General features: G+C 40.2%; 1 protein-coding gene across 2 annotated transcripts; it reads right to left on the bottom strand.

Annotated features, from left to right (window-relative positions):
- Nucleotides 1-1,345: 1,345 nt before the first annotated feature.
- Nucleotides 1,346-19,784, bottom strand: LOC144016951 (segment polarity protein dishevelled homolog DVL-3-like). Of its 2 annotated transcripts, none has more exons than XM_077518155.1 (15): nt 19,198-19,784; nt 16,722-16,791; nt 13,980-14,092; nt 13,148-13,257; nt 12,909-13,044; nt 12,745-12,835; nt 12,566-12,635; nt 11,464-11,603; nt 9,903-9,979; nt 9,703-9,770; nt 8,628-8,777; nt 6,015-6,146; nt 5,742-5,909; nt 5,421-5,624; nt 1,346-2,546 (listed from the first exon to the last, which is right to left on the bottom strand). In XM_077518155.1, exons 1-15 carry the CDS (start codon nt 19,356-19,358, stop codon nt 2,182-2,184), a joined length of 2,055 nt encoding a protein of 684 aa, XP_077374281.1. In that variant the 5' UTR covers nt 19,359-19,784; the 3' UTR covers nt 1,346-2,181. The 2 variants fall into 2 exon arrangements, with proteins under 2 accessions (XP_077374281.1, XP_077374290.1); XM_077518164.1 differs by lacking the exon at nt 19,198-19,784 and adding an exon at nt 18,807-19,007.
- Nucleotides 19,785-20,036: the final 252 nt, after the last annotated feature.

Genomic DNA, 20,036 nt, shown 5'->3' with positions numbered 1-20,036 from the left:
GGCAAGTATTCTCTTGGCCTTGGGAATTATTAAAAACAAAACAAAAAAACATCACAATAAATTTCCCCAGTTTGAGATGTTTTACATAAAATTCCCTCCTCCTTACTTCACCTACTTTCACATTTCTTGACACATTCAAACAGGCCCGGAGTGGCCCATGTGGAGCACCGTGTCGCAAAGATCTGATGCCTATATGCCGATGATTAATACTGTATGATGAATGCAAATTGGAAATGAAACTGACCTTTGCAAATATGTCAATCAAAAATCATTACTTTCACACCATAGCGAACAACTAACATGACTGAAAAGTTTTTGTGTCCTCATACACAAAATTAGTAAAAAAAAAACAACCCAAAAATCACATTTTCCAAATGAAGAGACATTTTACCTCTTCCTTCCAGTTTGACTGATTCAAGGCAGACCAACTTCAATATGTTTATTTCATAACATCTTGTGACTCATCCTCATTCCCAAACCTCAAAACGTTCCCAATTTATACTTATGGTACTATTACCCTCTTCCTTTCACATTCCTTGACCCATTCAAAGATTCCCAACTTCTAAATATTCAAATCATGCATAACATCTTGGGAATCATTGCAAAAGTTCCCAATTTTTTTTGAAATTATTTCTAAATTGCCACAATAATTTCCCAAATGATATTACCAAATTGCTGTTGTTGGGCCAAAACCTCGTAAATCACAATTTGCAGAATTGTTTACAACCCCCCCCCCCCCCCCCCCCAAATCTATGCTTCTGGTCAGTCCACATGTGGGTGTCATTTTTACAAATTATTGTCCAATCTAAAGTGTTGAAAATGGCTTCTTCTCTTTGTTGATGCAATGTTAATGGTTGAAAAATGTTTTTTGTTTTTTTTTAGGGTCTCCCGAAGAATGACGATTTTGTATGCTTGTGGAACAACGATTTTTTTACCCCCCCAATCCAAAACGCAATGCTTTCCCTGTGTACCCGCACTGTCATTCATGCAAGTTAACCAACTGATCTTCCCTTAGGAACTTGGGGAAATATACATGAATAATTTTGCGAGTAGTCTTTGTTTCATTTATCGTGCAGAAACCATCAATCTCAATAATTCTGAAAGTGTGATACGAGTACCTACGGAAGAGGATTAAGGCCAGTGATGAGAGGGGGAAAAGAAAAAGTTTGGTAGGATTCTCACTTTAAAGTCAGAATTCTGACTTTAAAGTGAGAATCCTGCCAAGCTCCCCCCCCCTCTCTTCACTGGCTCTAATCCTGTTCTGTAAGTACCACTAGTGGTACACAACTGTTTGTTTTAAAATATGTATTCTGTGCAAACACACACATACAACACAGACTCAAAGTTGTCATAAAACTATATTTATAAATAAAAAGGCATTTCCTTGATAAAAGAGTAGTGTGAAAGACATGGCAAGATTTTTTTTTTTTTTTATCACTATACATTGCAACACAACAAACTAAAAATGCTTGCGTTAAGCGATGTAGTGTACAAATGACTTGAACTCGCGGCTCATGTTTCGCGTCGCAAAATAAAACTGGCTGTGATCAACTACATATATGAGAAAACATTCTGACAGGAAGATGAACTGAGATTCTCGTGTTATTTTTTTCTCTCTCGTAAGTCAAACATTTAAGTCTGAACATGTTAACAGTTAAGTGTTCAATTCGATTTCTGCTCTGTTTTGTTAGAAACAGTTCTGACCTGGACACGTGGTGGTGGGGGAAGAATGTTGAGATAAGGAAGACAGGCAGGAGGGAAGAGCAAAGAGAAAACCAAATGAAAAACATCCACGTCGAAAAGCGCTGAGTCATCCTCCCCATCTGTATGTTTCCACCACTTCCCTCCCTTTCTTACTTTTGTCTTTGTCTGTGGCACTAACTCTTCCCTGCTGAGAGGCGGAAACCGACAGGCGCTTTGGTTCCATCTTGAGTATTTTATTAAACAAACAAAAAAAAAAAAAGGGGTAGGGGGGGATTCTTCACTGAAGAAAGTATGGCCACAACTACTAAGAAGAGAAGCACAAAAGAGGCGGAACATTTTTTTCTCACAGCACACACAACAGAGCTGGGTTGCATCCATGCTTTTAGGAATCGGAGGCCTTGGAATGCAGCTGCCGCAACCTTCGCCTCCGTCGTCCCAATCTGCTACGCTTTCATTTGCCCGCCCCGGGAACCCGAGTCACATGACGTCGACGAAGAACTCGCCGGCGTTGCCCACCGACATCTGCAGGGACTGGCGCGAGCCGGTGAGCTCGGGAGGGGCAGAGGTCAGCTCCCTGCCCGGGGGGGCGCCGGGGGCGGACGTGGGCAGATGTGGCAGCTGCTGCGGGGGCAAGCCGGGGGGGCCGTAGACCAGGCCCTGCCCGTAGGCTAGCGAATGGGAGTTGGCGCTGCTGCGGTGGCTGGCCGAGCTGCGGACACTTCGCTCGCTAGGGGGAGCCGCCGAGCGCTCGCTGGGAGCGCGGTGGCTCCTGTGCTCGGCTTCGCTGCCGCTGCCGCCAGATTTCCGCCCCCCGTTTTTGCTGCAGTTGGAGCCGCTGCTTTCTGCGGACGGAGTGGAGCAGACGGTGACTATTAGTCGCGCGTAAATCATCGACTCCATCTGAGTCACAAACATGAGCTGCTCGCTCTCGTCAGGATGCCAGCAAAAATGCAAGCCCCGCAGATCTGACCTAGTTTTTTTTTTTTTTTTTTTTTTTTACAGATTACATGCTTTTGTTTTATGACTGCACAAAGGCTACTCATTTTTATATAAGACTTAAATGCCTCTTTATTCACTTTGACACAAAAGCAACTGCACGTCATAGAACGCACTATAATATAGTGGATATAAAAAGTCTACACATCCCAGTTCAAATGCCAACTTTTTGTAAAATAAAAAAAAAAATGACCAAGATAAATCATTTCATCAAAATATTTGAAACGATCACTGTGACCTTTAACTTGAAATCTCCCCAATGCAAAGCTCAGTAAACACTGTTGTTATTTGAGCAAACTGCTGCAACCACAATGTCTGACTTTCCATCCCTCCAAGTTGGTGGACGGCGGGGGTCTTTGGAGATGTTGGATGTTGGTCGGAGGAAATGTCTTTACTCCTGACAGAGGCAGGCTATGTTCTTCTAGGCCTTTGAGCAGATTAAACGTCAACATGTTCCAATTTCTGGATTCAAAGAGCAGACGTCCCAACTGGTGTTATACAAGCTGTACTTTATGAAGTGTAGAGTGTTTGTAAAATGTACGTAATTGATGCCCAGCTAAAAGTCTTTATAATTGTCTACACTAAAAGTTGAAACTGTAAATGTACAGTGTTCCCTCGTTTATCACTGGTTCATCATTCGCGGCCTCGCTGTTTCGTTCGTTTTTTTTTTCCTTTCTTTTTTCTTTTTTTAAACAACGTGCTTTTTGGCTTGTATATCTTTTTTTTGGTCTTTGCGCGCCTGTATCTCTCGAACTGTACGTCCAACCGGGGACATCCGCGGATTTGTCTCGACGAGACCTTTCCAACGGTGTCTGTCCCGTCGCTCCACGAGATTGCATTCCGGAGATAGAAAATATATACTGTGCTACATATATATTAAATTAAGAAAAAATAAATAAAAAAAAAAAGGGGGAAAAAATGACTATAAATGAAAAAACAAAAAAAAAGATAAATAAAAAAGCATTATAATAAAATAAAAATCATATCAAAACGAAAATATATATATATATATATATATATATATATATATATATATATATATATATATATATATTAGGGGTGTGAATTGCCTAGTACCTGACGATTCGATTCGTATCACGATTCACAGGTCACGATTCGATTCGATACCGATTAATCCCGATACGAATTTATAAGTCGATTGTTGCGATTTTTTTTCATTCAAATTTAGAAAATACTAATCAGTAAGCTTGTAGAGTGTAAGATTTATATGAAAATGTATTATTTATTTATCTGAAATTTCAGTCTTATAGAGGTTGTAATCTGTTTCATGTTTGAACAGCATTAAAATAAAATATTAAGGCTTAATGTTCCGTTCATATAACATTCTTCCATGCTCAAGGTGTGAATCCTAACCCGAAGTCAGACGTTTTGTTGAATATTTTTCCATTAAAAATGGAAGTTTAAAAATCGATTCACACACACACACACACACACAAAAAAAAAGAGGCAATGATGATAAGACGTTGAATCGGTAAGACTACCGAATGAACAATTCTGAGCTCTTTATTAAAAAAAAAAAAAAAAAAAAAAAAAAAAAAAAAAAAAAAATCGATTCAGCCGCCTATTGAATCGATTCGAGAATCGCGCGATGTAGTATCGCGATATATTGCCGAATCGATTTTTTCTAACACCCCACATATATATATATATATATATATATATATATATATATATATATATATATATATATATATATATATATATATATATATATATATATATATGCTGTAATAAGTAAATAAAAAAAAAAAACGGAAAAAATGAATGAAAATTAAAAAAGAACATATGATGAATGAAAAAAACATTTGTAATAAAATAAAAAAAAATCATACTAAAACACAAACCATAATAAACGAATATGTATATATATATATATATATATATATATATATATATATATATATATATATATAATTCACGGGATTTTATTTTATTTTTTTAAATTATCGCGGGTAGTTTTTGGAACAAAACACCCGCGATAAACGAGGCAGCACTGTACTACTACAAACTATAACAGAAAAAAAGTTTAATCGCACCCTTAAAAGTTAGTGGATGGATTTAACAATAATAAACAAAAAAAATGCTCTGTTCTAAGTTTTAGATCGACATGTTTTTTTTCATGGCCGATACTGCTTATTAGTAGTCAAAAAGGCAGATAACCGATATTTCAAGCCGATATTCATTTGCAGTAAAAGAGAAAATATTAGCATCAAAATTAAAAAAATATATACTTTGTTGAAATGTCATTAAGCATGTTTGTTGAAACAACATTTCATATTTTCAACACTTTTAAGGTTTTTCTTTTAATTTTAAATCGCTTTGTTTAAAAATCATAAAAATTGTAGGTAGCTTCCCGGGTCATCACCATGTGTTAAACTAAATTAAAAAATAATTAAGTAAAAGGCTATCAAACGTTTTCTACTGTAGATTTTTTCAACATGAAATTATAATACACTTTAATTAAAAAAAAAAAAAAAAAAAATGTAGGGAGATCCCACTGTCAGCATAATCTTTTATAAAGTAAAGTGGAAATGTAAAAAAAATACAAAAATGAAAATTTCCCTGTATCTCACTGAGTGACAAATGCATGCGAATGCCACTAATTTGATGTTTTATCGGCCTTCAGATTTGTAAAAAGGCCGATGCCGATATTTGGCATTTTATAATTGTCTATCCCTAAATTTTTTGTCTGCACTCACCGCTGTGCTGGCTTCCGGCGCTGCCAGCAGCTGGCCCGCCGTGGAAGGGCTGCGGCAGATCATAGGGGTGAGGGATGGGGAACTGGTAGGGCAGAGGCATAGGCCAGGGAGCTGCCCCGGGGTGAGGCAGCGGGGGAAGGGTGTCCTGATCTGAGGCTCCACCACTGGATCCGTCGTGGTCATGGAGAGATAGGTGGGTCATATCTGTTGTGCAAGGAGGTGGAAATAAATGTTTAGCCTGTTTTGCTTAACAGCTGTTGACAAACAACATTTTCTGATATGGACGGAACATATTTTACGGTAGAATTCAATTTCACGTACTGCCACAGAGGTCTCCAAATACATAGTAGCACTGCTCAGAGAAGGTAATCTTGTTGACAGTGTGTCGGATGTAGCCAGCCTTCAACAGGTTGCTGGCATATTTACGCGCTTCTCTGCGATCTGTGAAACCTTCCACGTGATGGAAGAGCCAGTCCACCACATCGGAGCCTAATGATGACAGAGAAGGACAAAAAATGTTTCAAGCACAAAGACGTGGCAGGATTTCCAAAAAAACAAACAGAATATTTGAACAGTCGGATTGTCCAGACACACCTATGAAGGCGTTGGCAATTGTGATCTTCAGCCACATCCTGTCTCTCACTTCCAGGCCTGACTCCGGACAGGCCATGGCCTTAGCAACTGTTGCCATGTCGCTGTGGATGGACAGGTGGAAGTCGTCGAATCCTAGGAGGGTAAGAGAAGACATGTTTTTGAAACGGAACCCCACACGACAATAAAAACAGTGTTCTTAAAACAATGATCACAAACACTACAGCAAACACTTGCGGCCATTTCACACTGCACTTGGCACAGTGCAGTGTGTCATCTACTAACACATTCATTGTGTGTGACCTGCTGCAGCTCAATTTCGTGATAGGTGGGCGCCTGCAGTAAGTGGCCGGTGCGTTCAAGTTTAAAAAAAAAAGAAAAAAAGTTCCATTCTGGTGGCAGGGCATTGTGACGACAACTCGCTACATGCAATACACACCTAGGTCGGTTGAAAATGGTAGGAACTTCTGATTTGAGCATTTTAAACATTACCAAACGTTAGCTTGAGATAAAATGTAGTATGGTCAAACATACTTGACTTGTATCACATCTTCTCCTTCTCATTATAATAAAGTCAGGCCTTCCGTTGCAACTAAGTTTAAAGCATCAGGAAAATGCACCAGGCTACTTCCAATTTGGTTGCTTAGCAACAAATGCCAAATATGGTTAACCATGCACTGGGCAGTTATTGGCCAAAGTGCTGTGAAAACCAATTGCAGTGCAAACAAAAGTGTTTGTGTGACCCAGACTGTTGGATGGTGAAGAAGCAGCTAGGCTAGACGTGAGCTAACTCCCACCTTTGCCGTCTCATCATTTCTATTTTGACGGCAAATTTGATAAACATTAGAGCTTCGAAGACTATCCATTTGGTATAATTCTGTCAGCTTGAATCCTGATTGGTTGTCGAGTTTGTGGCTTGAACGTCCTTGGTGCTGTTCCCACTCAACAGGAATTTACATTTTAAATATTTAACATTTTTAAGGTGAGTGATTATCAGTCGTGTCGGCTTTCCCATGCGGATCAGTATCGACACATTTCATACCACGGGATAAAATTTGATTATTTTGGTCAGAATGGGGAGATTAATTTACTGTCACAGTTTAAATATTCACATTGTTCCTCTTTCAAACTTAAAATGCATAGACTGGTCTGGTTTAGAAATCATAATAAATAATATGTGGTTTCCTGTGACCCGTCCTGTATCTGGACAGAAAATCAGGACGGATTAAACTAGTTTTGTTTAACTTGGATTTGAATCCTGAGAAAGCCTCAAAGTTGTTCAATAACAGCAACTTGGACATTGTGAACTGAATATCCTCCCTAAAACACAAATACAGACATAGCGTTCCTCTCAATCTATTTTTTTTGTTTTGTGCAAGGATGATTAAGCGTGCTATGTTTCATTTTTTTCTTTGCCCTCGTTGGGCCTTATAAGCTCCCACTTAGGTCAGTAATTCCTTCATTTCCCTAAATTAAACAGCATAATCTTTCTCTCCCAAATGGTTGCTGGCCGAAGTAGTGAGTACTCTGCAACGATGTCCTACTGGGAGTCAAACTTTCTGAGCTCAAAATAAATAATAAAATAATAATCTGTATTCACATTGTTTTAATCTCTTCATAGTTCAGCTGCTTTTTGAGTGGACACGTTATTTACTCAATATATAAAATGTTTTAGGAGTGTGTATTAATTAAAAACGGCTTGTGCATGTCATTTTTTTTTTTAACTGATGCCTTTTTAAGAGACGCAGTACAACATATTTCCACCCTTAAAATGGATCAAGAACCCACACAGGAACATAAAAAGGTCAATACAAATAAAGCTGATCACCCAAGTGTCACAAGAAAAATATGATTCATCTCAAAGGACAAAAAATAAAAGTGTCCTGCGCAAGATTACAGGGGAGATGAGTTGTGAGTTATGGCTGACTTTTGACAAGGCTTATTGAGCAGATGGAAGCTAGCTGTGAGGCTGAACGCTGTAAAGCACTGAACACAGTGAAATCTGGAGTGCAGAATAGTTGCTGGAATGCATTAAGAGGGATGGGCTCTACTTGATTTACTAACGCGTCTGAGGGGGATACTGATAGTGATGTGGTTTTATAGGTCAGGGTGTGGAGGAGAAAAAGGCATTCTAAGTAGTATGAGATTCAGATGCTTCAAAAATGGTGGTCCTCCAAGTATCAATGTGCAAAAGTACTAAGATGCATGCAAAATTGCACATTATTCATGCCAACGGTTTAATAAAGCTGTCCATCCATCCATTTTGTCCTCACTATCGGGTGTATTTATAATTCATAATTATACATCAAAGTCAATATACCATTCACGTTGCACTAATAGTACAAATATTACTGTCACACAATTAGACTATGAATTACTAACCACATAAAATGTAAAATCTTAATTTTCAGTTTTTGTTGTTGTTATTTTTCAGATTTATTTTAGAATTCTTTTAACAATAATAATTACAAAACAAAACATGGTATTAGGATTTTGGCCTGTTTTACTGCCACTTCTCTTTCTTTATCCCATTATCTCCTGCTCAGAGAGGGTGCTATCTGTAATCCGTTCTCAATCGTATTGCATCTAACCCTTGCACATGGTGACTGGACTTACGTTCAGTTTCTGGAATGGAGCTGCTGATGGAGGAGCTGGTGGAAGTGACGGTGCTCATGGAGGGGCTCATACCGTAGGCAGGATACACCCCAGTCATTGCTGCAGTATGTGACACCCATGCCGCAGGGTCAATGGGTCGAATTGGCTCACCTGTAGGATGTAATGTAAGGTTGGTTCATCTCAAGCCAAAGTAGACTGATTTTTAAAAGAAGACTTTGTATCGAGTAGCATTATCTGTGCTACATACTACAACCTATGATCACAGCAAAGGATTATCCAATTTCATTTAAATTGTTGTAAAATTATTTGCTACAAATAAATTACATTTGCTCATCTATCTATATCAGCAACATATAATGACAAACAGAACAACAATTAAAGTAGCACTAAGGAACTTTTCAACCTTAATCAAATATTTTCATAACTCTTCTGATGAAACATCGACTAAAACTAGTTGAATGGTACCTTTGCCATGGCTTGAGGGGGTCTGTATCATTGTTACTGGCACTAAGCAACTTTGAGGAGGACGATAAGAACACTGCCACACAAAAATCTAGAAATGTGCTGACTGCTTTACGGCAAACGTCACTTCCCCCTTTCCCCATTCGTTACAAAGACGGAAGTCAACTTGAATGTCGATGCACAATTACTGCTTTCCTGGCAGAAGCTGCACAACAACTGAAAAAAGTTTGTCTGAGGAGACAACAAAGAAAAAGGGAAGCTACCCGGATAAAAAGACAGCCAAGGCTCAACATTAGCCCGGATTTCACTCGCTGGCATGAGCTCAGAAACAACACAATGCGCTTATCCTCATGGGAAATGTGGTCTTCCTTCAGGCATAACAATACCGCTTTTGGCCATATTGCACCACCTTAATCAACGTAAACTGTAAGTTCCTTAGTGTTGCTTTAATGCTCTTCCACTACCACCACACATCACTACTTCAACATATAAACTCTGTGACATTTTTTCTTGGTGTGGTGCTGTGGAGTTTTTGAAATGTAAAACATGTGCCTTGGCTCAAAAAAGGTTGGGAAATACTGCGTTACAGGAAGAAACCAAAAGAAGCACTCACTTCTCGGCAGAGCAAAGCAGCTCCGTGGGTTTGGGTCCCAGCACTTGGCCACAGTTAAAGTTATGGGACTGGTAATAAAAACAGACAACATTTTGCACATTTAGTGCGACATTAACAATGCAGGACAGGCCTAACATTCATCTCAACTAACATTCATATTTATTGATGAACATTTGAGTAGGCTGATGAGTTACTGTTACCCGGGCTTGTGCACGATGTCCCTAAGCACTCGAACTGCATCGTCATTGCTCATGTTCTCAAAGTTGATGTCGTTCACCTGCATGTAACCAAAAAATAAAGAATGCTATGAAAAAGACAAGCCGAGATGTTATGACAAACTAAAAATGTGAACTTGGCTGATGAACAAATTTGTTACTATGTCAAATGCAGGTTTTCCTCATAGGTCTGTGCTTCTCAAGTATTTTTTTTAAAGCCCTCCAAACGCCCCACCCTCCCCAAAAGCATAGCACCAAGCATAACAAGCACCAAAGAAGAAAGTATAACAAACAAGTCTCTGCCACGACTATAAATATTATCATTTCATTTGTCGATAAAATTGTTGTACGTGAAACTCTGCAGAAGAGCAAATACTTTTTGCGTGTGCTCTGAAAATGAGAGTGCCAATGTCACCTACTGTAGTGGATGTGCAATTACATTTTATTCTGGGGAGAAAAAAATGTACATATTTTTGACAAAAAATTAAGATATTTATTATTTGTCATACAATCAAAACATCAGACTAAACAAAAAATCAAATTCAGAAGAGATTTCTTGTGAAATAAACTCAATAATAAATACAATGGACCTCCACAGACTGACCTATTTCCTCCCAATCATTTAGATTTTTTTATTTATTCTTTTTTTTTGGGGGGGGGGGGGGGGTATTCATGGAACACGCATATTAGCAATGAATATAAGCCCATTTACTCAAGATTTTCTTTTTTTTTTAAATTCAATTATAATAGCCGCCATTTACAGGTGAATATTGACCGTTTGCAGGGCGACCCGGTTCTTATCCCCTGTGAATAAATAGCGGGTGACCACTGCATAATGCAAGTTACATTTGTATCATAATATTTAGACATGGTTGCCAGATATTTTGACCAAGGAAAATCCAACTCTACTGGAATATATTAAAATGAATGACAAAAACCACAAAGCAAATGATCTTATAATTCCTTCACATGAAAATATTTTCCATTCCAATTGTGACAACACAAACGGGCCCATTGCTAAATTATATCCGAAAGAGCCATAAAAGTTTCACAAGCTTCAGCAACCACAGAGGCATCAGCGGGACTGACTATATTTCATCTGAAGGTGGGAAGCTCAATTATTTTTTTTTGTTAAATGACAACTAATTGCCAGTGCTCATTACAATATGCATGTGTAGCACCTTTCTGGCTTCCATAGTTTTGGAACAAAGCACAAGCTGGGAAGCACTTTTATATACAGCCATCTTGAGCAAAAATAAAAACAGGAAAGCTAACACTGACCAAGTCCCAAGCCACAAAAGCTAAGAAGAATAGACAAGAGGAAAAAGCAACAATCTTGAAGCATCCGTAGAAGAACCACGATGGCCTTTTGTTTAGAAACTTACTACTCTAACTTCACCATAGTTGCTGGCACTGAACACAAACCTGACAGACATTGGCCCACACGCGCATTCCTCAGCTCCCAGGTACACGCCAACACATATTTTTACATTCCCTGGGTGCATTTTGCACACACGGTACACAAACAACAAACACAGCCACACACCTGCAACAGCATGTCCCCAGGCTCAATGCGTCCGTCAGCAGCCACAGCTCCGCCCTTCATGATGGAGCCGATGTAGATCCCTCCATCTCCTCTCTCGTTACTCTGGCCCACAATACTGATGCCCAAGAAGTTGTATTTCTCTGAAAATATACAGCATATTATTTAATGTTATGACCGCCATTGAGTACTGTATGCATTTCAAAGTCAGATACAGTGAACCCCCAATTCTCTCAGGGATACTTTGACACCCACCGTAGAATTAAAAAAAAAAAAAAAAAAATTAAAAAAAAAAAAAAAATTAAAAATAAGAGAAAGTTTTCCTCACCTGTATGCATTAACCCATTAAGGCCGGGAGCGCGTGACTGTGCTTCTCCTTTTAAAGGGTGAGCGGATATGTCGTTTTGTTTTGACCAATTTTTGGTCTCTTAGCCGATTAAATGCATCAGAATATGCCCGAGAGGGTGACGTGGGCCTCGTAGCATAGCCTGGAAATCTATTCGAGCAATTATGGTTGATGCAGATTTGCGGGAGTTATGAAATAATTGACGGCGGCGTGGGAGGAATTCAATTCAGTACAGTATAACGAGTCGACAGTGACATACTGTTAAGAAATATGTTTGTAGACAATGAGGATGTTGAAAACTTTGACGGCTGTGTAACGGAATGGACGACGAATAATTACCACTCGATCCCCCGAGGTTATTACATCTGCGCTCCAGTGTTGAAGGTAAATATATATGGCGTTATACACCCGCAGATGTGACATTCGTTTGTTGATTTTTAAAACTAAATATTGAAGGCTTATAATAATAAACTTAGGTTTTTGTGAACGCCACAGGTGTAAGCTGTAAAATGTTTTTGGAATTATGTTTCTATCTGCTTCAGGAACTGATATATCAATTATTTTAAATATTGTTGAATTTTCAGGAAAACTTCAGGTTTTCAGGGGTGACTCAAAAATCACCCATAGGTTTTAGAGGCATGTTTTGCCAGGCGCTTTAGGCCTTAGTGGGTTAACATAATTAAACTAACACTTTAAAATATTCCTGTTAAATATTCCTTAGCGCCTGTTATTTCTCTCTTGAAACACCTGGCAACTTACCCATGTTGAGAGTAACTGTAATAATGTTGAGCGACATGGTGGAGTCTGTGATGCTGCTGAATGATGACGACTGGACACAAGAACAATAAAAAAGGGAAGCAGAGGGGATGAGACCAGCCAAAAATGTCACATTTCTTTAACTTAATAAGGAACAACGTGGTTGACTTTTGTGGTCTCACCCTGTCCAGATTGGAGGCTTTGGGTTTCCGTCGACGGCGGCGGTGTCGTCTCATTAAACGAGAGGAACTCTGTTCTGTGGAGCTACTAAACCTGGGAAATAGAAGAGACATGCTGTTCCACAATCGCTATTTAATAAATAGCAACTTTTGTTCGGACATCGAACCTGCTGGTAGCATCGTCATCCTCGGAATCAAAGCAGGAAGTGGACTCCAGCTCGCTGCTCATGAAAGAGGAACAGCTGTCGTACTCGGCCCCTCCGCGCCCAGCTGGCCGTGACGAGAACCCATTCTGCCTACCACCTGTGGAAGAAACAAAGCGTCAGGAATCAAGTGGGAGAATGTGCTATCTGCTGTGTAAATTCTGGTCAAGGCAGAAATATTCGACACAAAACAGCTTCCTGACCGTGGTCGCCGTGCTTCCGTCTTGGCTTCTCCCTCTCTCTTCTTTGTGACAGCACAGAGCCCGTCTCCGTGTCGTTGTCCAAACTGTCACGACCACTTGCTGCTTTCCCACTAGAGATGGAGACAATGCACATAAGGCACAGTTGATGAGAGATGAGGACAGACATCCATTACATTAATACAGTATTATACAATTTCTCATACAATCATTCCCTAAATATGGTGTCTCAAAAGTCAGGTCCTTTTTTTTCTATTTCATTTCAGGCAGTATACGGACAGATGTGAGTCCATTAGTATTCGGCAGCTAAGGGCTTGCAGTGTTTGCAAGAATATCATTCCCTTGCCAATGACTCACCAGTTGACATTGGAGCAGCATTGCAAAACTGCCACCTGTTTACAGGTTTTTCTGTGTCTGACTGCAGTTCACCACCAGTTTGAGAAATTTCATGACCGTCACTGCTCCAAGGCATAGTACAATTTATGCAATTGAAAGATGCGCTTTTCGAAACGGGATCCATTCTTGACGAACTCTTCAGCAGAAGGCTTGCTGTTGATGTTGTTGAGCGTCGTAATCTTCTCCTTGAAGCCTTTGACCAAATGTCTACTTGTAAAACAGCGTCTGAGAGAGAAATACTGTTTTCTCCCAGGCAGTCTAAGGTGTCATTTGGATCCACTTTACGGTTTCCACGGTTACTCGGTTGTCTAAGAAAGACTGAGGGCCTCATTCACGACAATCACACAAACAAAAAATGGTATCTTACTATCACATAAACACATGTGACATACACTTCAGCACAACGACAAAATTGCTATATCCTCTCTTATGTACTGACTGGTAAGAAGGTGGTCGAGAGTCTCCGATGCCTCCTGTCCTCTCCAAAGGGGGCGCCGCCTCCAAATCTGCCACTGAACCTGCATCTGTGTGGGCGCCGTCTCCCGATACCAGCTGTGAAAAAGCACAGAGGTCCATCCATCAAGAGAAAAGCAGTACTTATGCATTTTATATGACAATAACACCATTCCCAAATTCAATATCTATATGGATTTCATTGTCATCTAATCAGTAATTGAAATCTTTACCAGCAACTCACTGAAAGGAAACACTGTTCCCAAAAGAAGTCAGTCTTATGAATGGAGGAGTTTGGCAGGAAGATGTCAACTTATTAAAGTGGACCGCGCTATGTTTTGAGTCGACAGGAAATTATTGGCAACATTGACACAGCATGGCTACCTTTTCATCATCTTTCCACAGGCACATGAGATTTAATCTTCACATACCATTTGAATATGTTTATTCTTTAATTTGCAAAAACAAGAATACACAGACAGTAGTATATTAATCTCATAACAGCAATTAATGGTGATTACTGGTTGCAAAAGTAGTCAACCTCCACTAAGGATAGAATATTGGGAGAAAGACATATTTAATCATGTTAATTTTGGCATCACAACCACCTAAATAAGTAAAATAAACAATTGGTCCAATGCACCACGTGGAATTTGTTTTTTTTCCAAAGAAGGGGTTTAATGTCAAAGTGATAAATGAGTTGCTTTAGTCATTCAACATCAGAGATAACATGCGAAAAGGCCAGACAGACAAAAATAGAACATTAACTCAGTGTAAATTGCAACCATTATCCATATTACACTGCATCCTTTGTGGAAGAGAGTCCTATTAGGCTGTGTTGAAAAGGACCTTTATTTATTTTATGTTAATTTGATTCATTCAGGAGGTCAGTTGATGTGCACGAAGATGGCTATGAAAAAAAAAAATTGGACAGGCAAAAACAGCTGCCGGTGAAATGTAGCAGGCCAGAGGGTGTTGGCCTGCTGCTGTGCTGTGGTGATAGCAGGCCAAGCCCCTTGGTCCCAAGAGGGCCATCAATTAACTCATTGAAACAACACATTGGACAGTGGAAGCAAACAAGCTGACACATTGTAACAGAAATAACATTTTGTAGATCGTGAAACATCGAAACAAGACAAGCATATTCATGTGCACATGAGGTCCCAAAAAACCAACAACAGTATATACACTGAAACACGGATAAGATTTGCAGTTACAACCTGAGGATCAACATTGACAAGATGTGTTAGCAAAGCTATTTGTGGCGTGCTAACATGAACAACTGAAAGCTCCCTGTGAGATTTAACCTGCTAGTTCGATGCCGTCAAGTCTTTTTTTTTTTTTTTTTCTCTTAACGACACATTTTGTCCTGTGATTTCACTTGTTGGTAATCCAATTTCAAAGTCAAGAAGGGAGGAAGTGAGGCCGTGTCCTGGTAAACAGATGTCTCCTTTGTCATGGAGACAGGAGAATTGTGGCTCAGGACCGCGCAGTGACTCACGACATGCAAGTGCAAGCTTGAATGTGTTGCGTGCATTAACTTGTGTGGCAAATGCCACTCAAGTGGACCATTGCGAAAAAATTATAGTTGGCAACTAGCACGCACATTAACAGGATTATGATTTGCTTAGCTAAAAAAAAAAAAAGGGAAAAAGAAATGAATGAAGCACATGGAAGCAACACATCACACACATCAGCCATCTTGCACGTGCACTGCTGCTGGGTTCATTATGTGCTAATGATATTATCAGGAAGATGCACAGGGCCCAGGAGATGGTTGTGAGCCAACAAATGGAAGTCATTTAGCCGTTTTCTCACACAAACGCCAGGCACGATCCAGAGAGTTGGATGTGGAGTTTGTTGTTGTACTCCTTTGTTTAGCTTACCTAGCTCGTCGGCCAAAGGTGGCCCAAAAAGTAGACTGCCGTCACATAAACACTTCGTTTGTATGAACAATCAGCGAGAATGGAATGACAATGAAAATGTTCTTGGACTTGGACAATGAATCCTGGCAACAAGAGGTGGGTGGATAGTACAGGGTTCAAAAGTTTGAACAGTTAAGAGAGTACCTCACTGAGGAACAGATGAGAAAGATGGGACGCACAAACATGCGTGCCTGAGCAACCAGAGCCTGGAATGTTAGAGAGCAACCAAATGACTGAAACACTTTATTACCTCCACCGAGTACAAAACAAGAAGCTGGTGGTTATGTTTTATCTCTGTATGTACAGTACAAGCTCCTAAATTGAATGCCACTGAGGCTTTACCCAAAATCTTCTGCAAAAATAACATTAGATCCGCAAGTGTGTTCACTTTTAACATTTTTAGTTTGATGATAATAGAAATTAGTTTTTCTTCACCACAACAGACCGAAGAAGGCGCTGATGCTGTTTTTATTTATTTATTTATTTATATCGAGCAGAATTAAAAACTTTGCTGTTTCCTGCTACACTAGGACACTACCATCATCTGGCATTAATGTTTGGTCTTGGTGGAGGTCTGCGCTCTACTTAGTGTTTGACTCTTGTCGTCTCTCCAGCTAGACTTTTCCATGGTGAAACCAGTTAATGTCCATGATTTATGTCCTCACAATAAAAGTTTGAAAGCCTCTTCTATTATAAGCGCACACAGTGACACGTCTGTCGCTGAACCAAACTAATGTGGTAATTCAGAGCTTGAAAAAAAAGCAGAGCAAAAAAAATGATCCAATGGATGCATTTGAACTTACCCATGACACCACGCGTCCATTAAAGCAGGGCAGTTTTGCGTTGTCGTCCGATATTTCCTCTTTTACCACCCTGCAAAGTGAGCAAAGCTGGGTTTCAGTCAACTTTTACAGAGACAAAAGCACGCTCAGTGTAATAAAATCTGAAACTGGTTTCGAGGCAATAGAGCCAGGCAACCACGACAGACGTTAGTGGGAAAACTTGATTGAATAGTGAGCTCACTACATCAGGGGTTCTTCAACTTTTTACACAGAGTATCACCTAAAAAAACAATTACCGAAACTATAACTACACTTAAATGATTAGACTCATTTGTGGACTCCGAGAGTGAACTTTCGTACCAAATAGTGGTACTTGTATCACACTTAGAAGATAAAGAATAAAGATTCCTATCGTTCTAAAATTGTGTACACAAGATCAGCGACAGATAAATAATGTCCGCCTGTTGATGATACCGGTGCCATTGTATTTAACTTGGGGTTGCCAACACATTAATCCCTTACTTTCATTTAGCTGCTTGATATCCAAACAACATCTGCATTGGATTAAGTGCTCATCCACAGTAACGACAGAAATGGCATGGAATCTGCTTGAGACAACTGGATCTGCTCTAGCAGGACTTCTACCAAGAATGTTCCTGCCTGACAGCTTGCTATTTCTTATTGTGGTACTGTTTTGACTCGCAGGTGTATTAACAGAGTATCCCTTTACCTAGAAGTCCTTTGCTAATGTGCTAATTTGCTGCCCCACCCTTATTTGAATTAGACCAAAAACAACTCGAGAAGCCTGGCTCAAGTATTTAAAAAGTCCCACTTTGCTATTCGGAAGCCAAAGTCTGGTGGAACGCTAACATGTACACTTTTTCCAGTTTGAACACAAAGGGACCTGGCCATAAATCTGCCAGAGTGATGAACGGTACATTCCTAAGTCCAACTCTCCATTCCTCTGACTAATGGACAACAACAGCAGCAGCCTGGTGGACAAACTACCTCAAACTACACGTTACCTCTCTGATTTTAGCCTGTTAGCACTAGCTGGTCGTTCGTGTTCCCCAGGTGTGCTGACAGAGGTGACACTAGTAGTTATTCTTCAGGGTTTGTCAACCCACAATTTCACCTGGGCTTATAAAGCTGGAAAATTTGGTCAGAACATCTGGAAAACTGTTTGAGCATGTATTTGATATCCTTGATACAACGTTAAGGTCTGAGGCTGTGTACATGTACTCGACACTGTTTATCCTCACTAATGGAACTTTGGCACACTAGTAGAACAACAGTACTACATGTTACAAGTGAGGAAAACTGTGCACTTGTCAACAATTGCAACCTACTAGTACCAGCACGAGTAGTGACATAAAATTTGTACTAACACCACCACTAGAAAGTGGAGAAAGTTTTGTGACAATTGTTCTACTAGTGCACCCTAGTAATTCTACTAGTGTATCCCTGTCATTTTATTAGTGCACAGAAATGGCAGGCAGTCGTAGTGGGTGGGTGGTTGGGTTGGGGGGGGATACATTATGGACAGTTACTGGCCAGGCAATACTGAAATTTCTCCTACTGTAGCAATACATGGTCATTCTAATTCTACAAATGCAGAGAAATGTTACTTAATAGTGGAAGGCTGAAAAAAAACTAATAACAGTATTAAGACAGTCATTCAACTAGTGTGCTGTAGTGTCATTCTACTACAGCATAGAAATGTCACTAGTGGAAAAAAATATTGGTAAAACAGTCATTTTACTAGTGAAAGAAAAACGAGTCGTTTGTAACGAGTGCACCCCAATTGTTCGACTAGTGCGTCATGGATTTTACTAGTAGTGGGGAAAACCGTCACTATTAGGACAGTTGTTCTACTAGTACATATAGTAGTAGTATAGTAATAAAAGACAGCAAGTACTGGGGAAAACGTCACTACAGTCGTTCCATTAGTGTGTAATCTTACTAGTGATGAAAAGGCGTACTAGTACGTGGACAATTCAGCACACTAGTGGGGTATCGAATAAACGCTCGAACAGCTTTCCATTGGGGCCTGTTGTACAAACTACCGCTGACGTTAGCCTGTTAGCATTAGCCTTCCATACATACTCGTCAACTGCTGACATGGGTGACGTTCGTAACTTGGTTATTTCTCAGCGTTTACCAACCAGCTCCTCAACAAAAGGCTTTTAAATGTTGTTGGGAACTTTCGCCGGGTGCTCCAGAAGCTGCCAAAAGCCAAATTAAGTCATAGTTACGACAAGCTACAAGCCGCGTAAGCTAGCCTCACGAGCAATGTAAACAAACGGTATGGACTCTAAAGAGACGTGCTAGCCGCTAGCGGCTAACAAAGGAAAGCTAAGTAAGCGGCTCGACAGCCAGGTGAAGTGATGACAAGCCAGCTGGTTGCTCCGTTGGCAAGTCTGGCAGCGCTAACATTATTACATCCACAACAATGACAGTCTAAAAACTACGTTAAATCAGTGATATAAACAGTTACCCGAAGTCATCGTCCATAGATTTGAAGAAGAACTTGTAATTGGGCTTTTTGAGGACATTTTTGAAGTCTGCCAAAGTGACTTTGTCCGCCGGCACAGACAGTTTCACCAGATAGGGTGTCTCCTGGTCGTCGAGGTGGTAGATAATTTTGGTCTCCCCCATCTCGGAGTGCGGCTGAGGCGAAGAAGCAGGCAGGGCGCATTAAGCCGAGGGCCCCGGCAGGCTCCCTCTCGGGCCCCGACTCCCCGTGGCGCTAGCGGCGGTTGTACCGTGGTCCCTCCACGGCTCTCTTCTCGCACGTCCGATTCGGTTGGCTCTTCTACGCCAACCCAATCCCCAAAAAAGGGGGTCCTTATTCCACCGCGAAGGGTTCGTACATTTTACACGAGTTGCGTTACTTTACTTTCAGTGTGTTTAACTTGCGATAAAGCTCGAAAAGACTGAAAATCAGAAAGGGAGACGAGGATACTATAAGAAAAAAATCTCGCTCGACTACTCTGCAGCTGCCAAGCTCGGCACTCTGGGCAGTTTTTTGGTTGCACACGAAACTGCACCAAATCATCCAAGGCTATCTGGAAGAGATGCCACCGACAGGAGCGGAGGAGAACTGCGGCAACACGCTGATTGCGTTTCAGCACTTTTGTTGAGAAGCTTTTGTTGCTAGTTTAGCAACTTCAATACCGCCCCCACAAACGTTTACTTCAGAAATCACAGTCAACCTATCAATCTACTTAAAAAAAAAAACGTGAAGCGTGACTCAAACCCAAAAAGCACGTCTTTTACCTCTAAATGATACAGAATGAACAGACAGTCGGCATTTGTGATACTACTTTTCGTATT

This window comes from Festucalex cinctus, chromosome 1 (assembly GCF_051991245.1).
Source record: "Festucalex cinctus isolate MCC-2025b chromosome 1, RoL_Fcin_1.0, whole genome shotgun sequence".
NCBI classification, from domain to species: Eukaryota; Metazoa; Chordata; class Actinopteri; order Syngnathiformes; family Syngnathidae; genus Festucalex; species Festucalex cinctus.
Note: the sequence above shows the minus strand (reverse complement) of the source record. Positions and strands in the feature narration are given on the sequence as shown.

Bases quoted from the DNA above. Each gene is read 5' to 3' on its own strand.
- LOC144016951 (XM_077518155.1), bottom strand. From the start codon at position 19,358: ATGGGGGAGACCAAAATTATCTACCACCTCGACGACCAGGAGACACCC. The intron at 11,604-12,565 runs GTAAGTTGCCAG...GTATATTTTCAG, and splicing joins TACAGTTACTCTCAACATGG to AGAAATACAACTTCTTGGGC. The intron at 5,910-6,014 runs GTGTGTCTGGAC...TGTCATCATTAG, and splicing joins AATTGCCAACGCCTTCATAG to GCTCCGATGTGGTGGACTGG.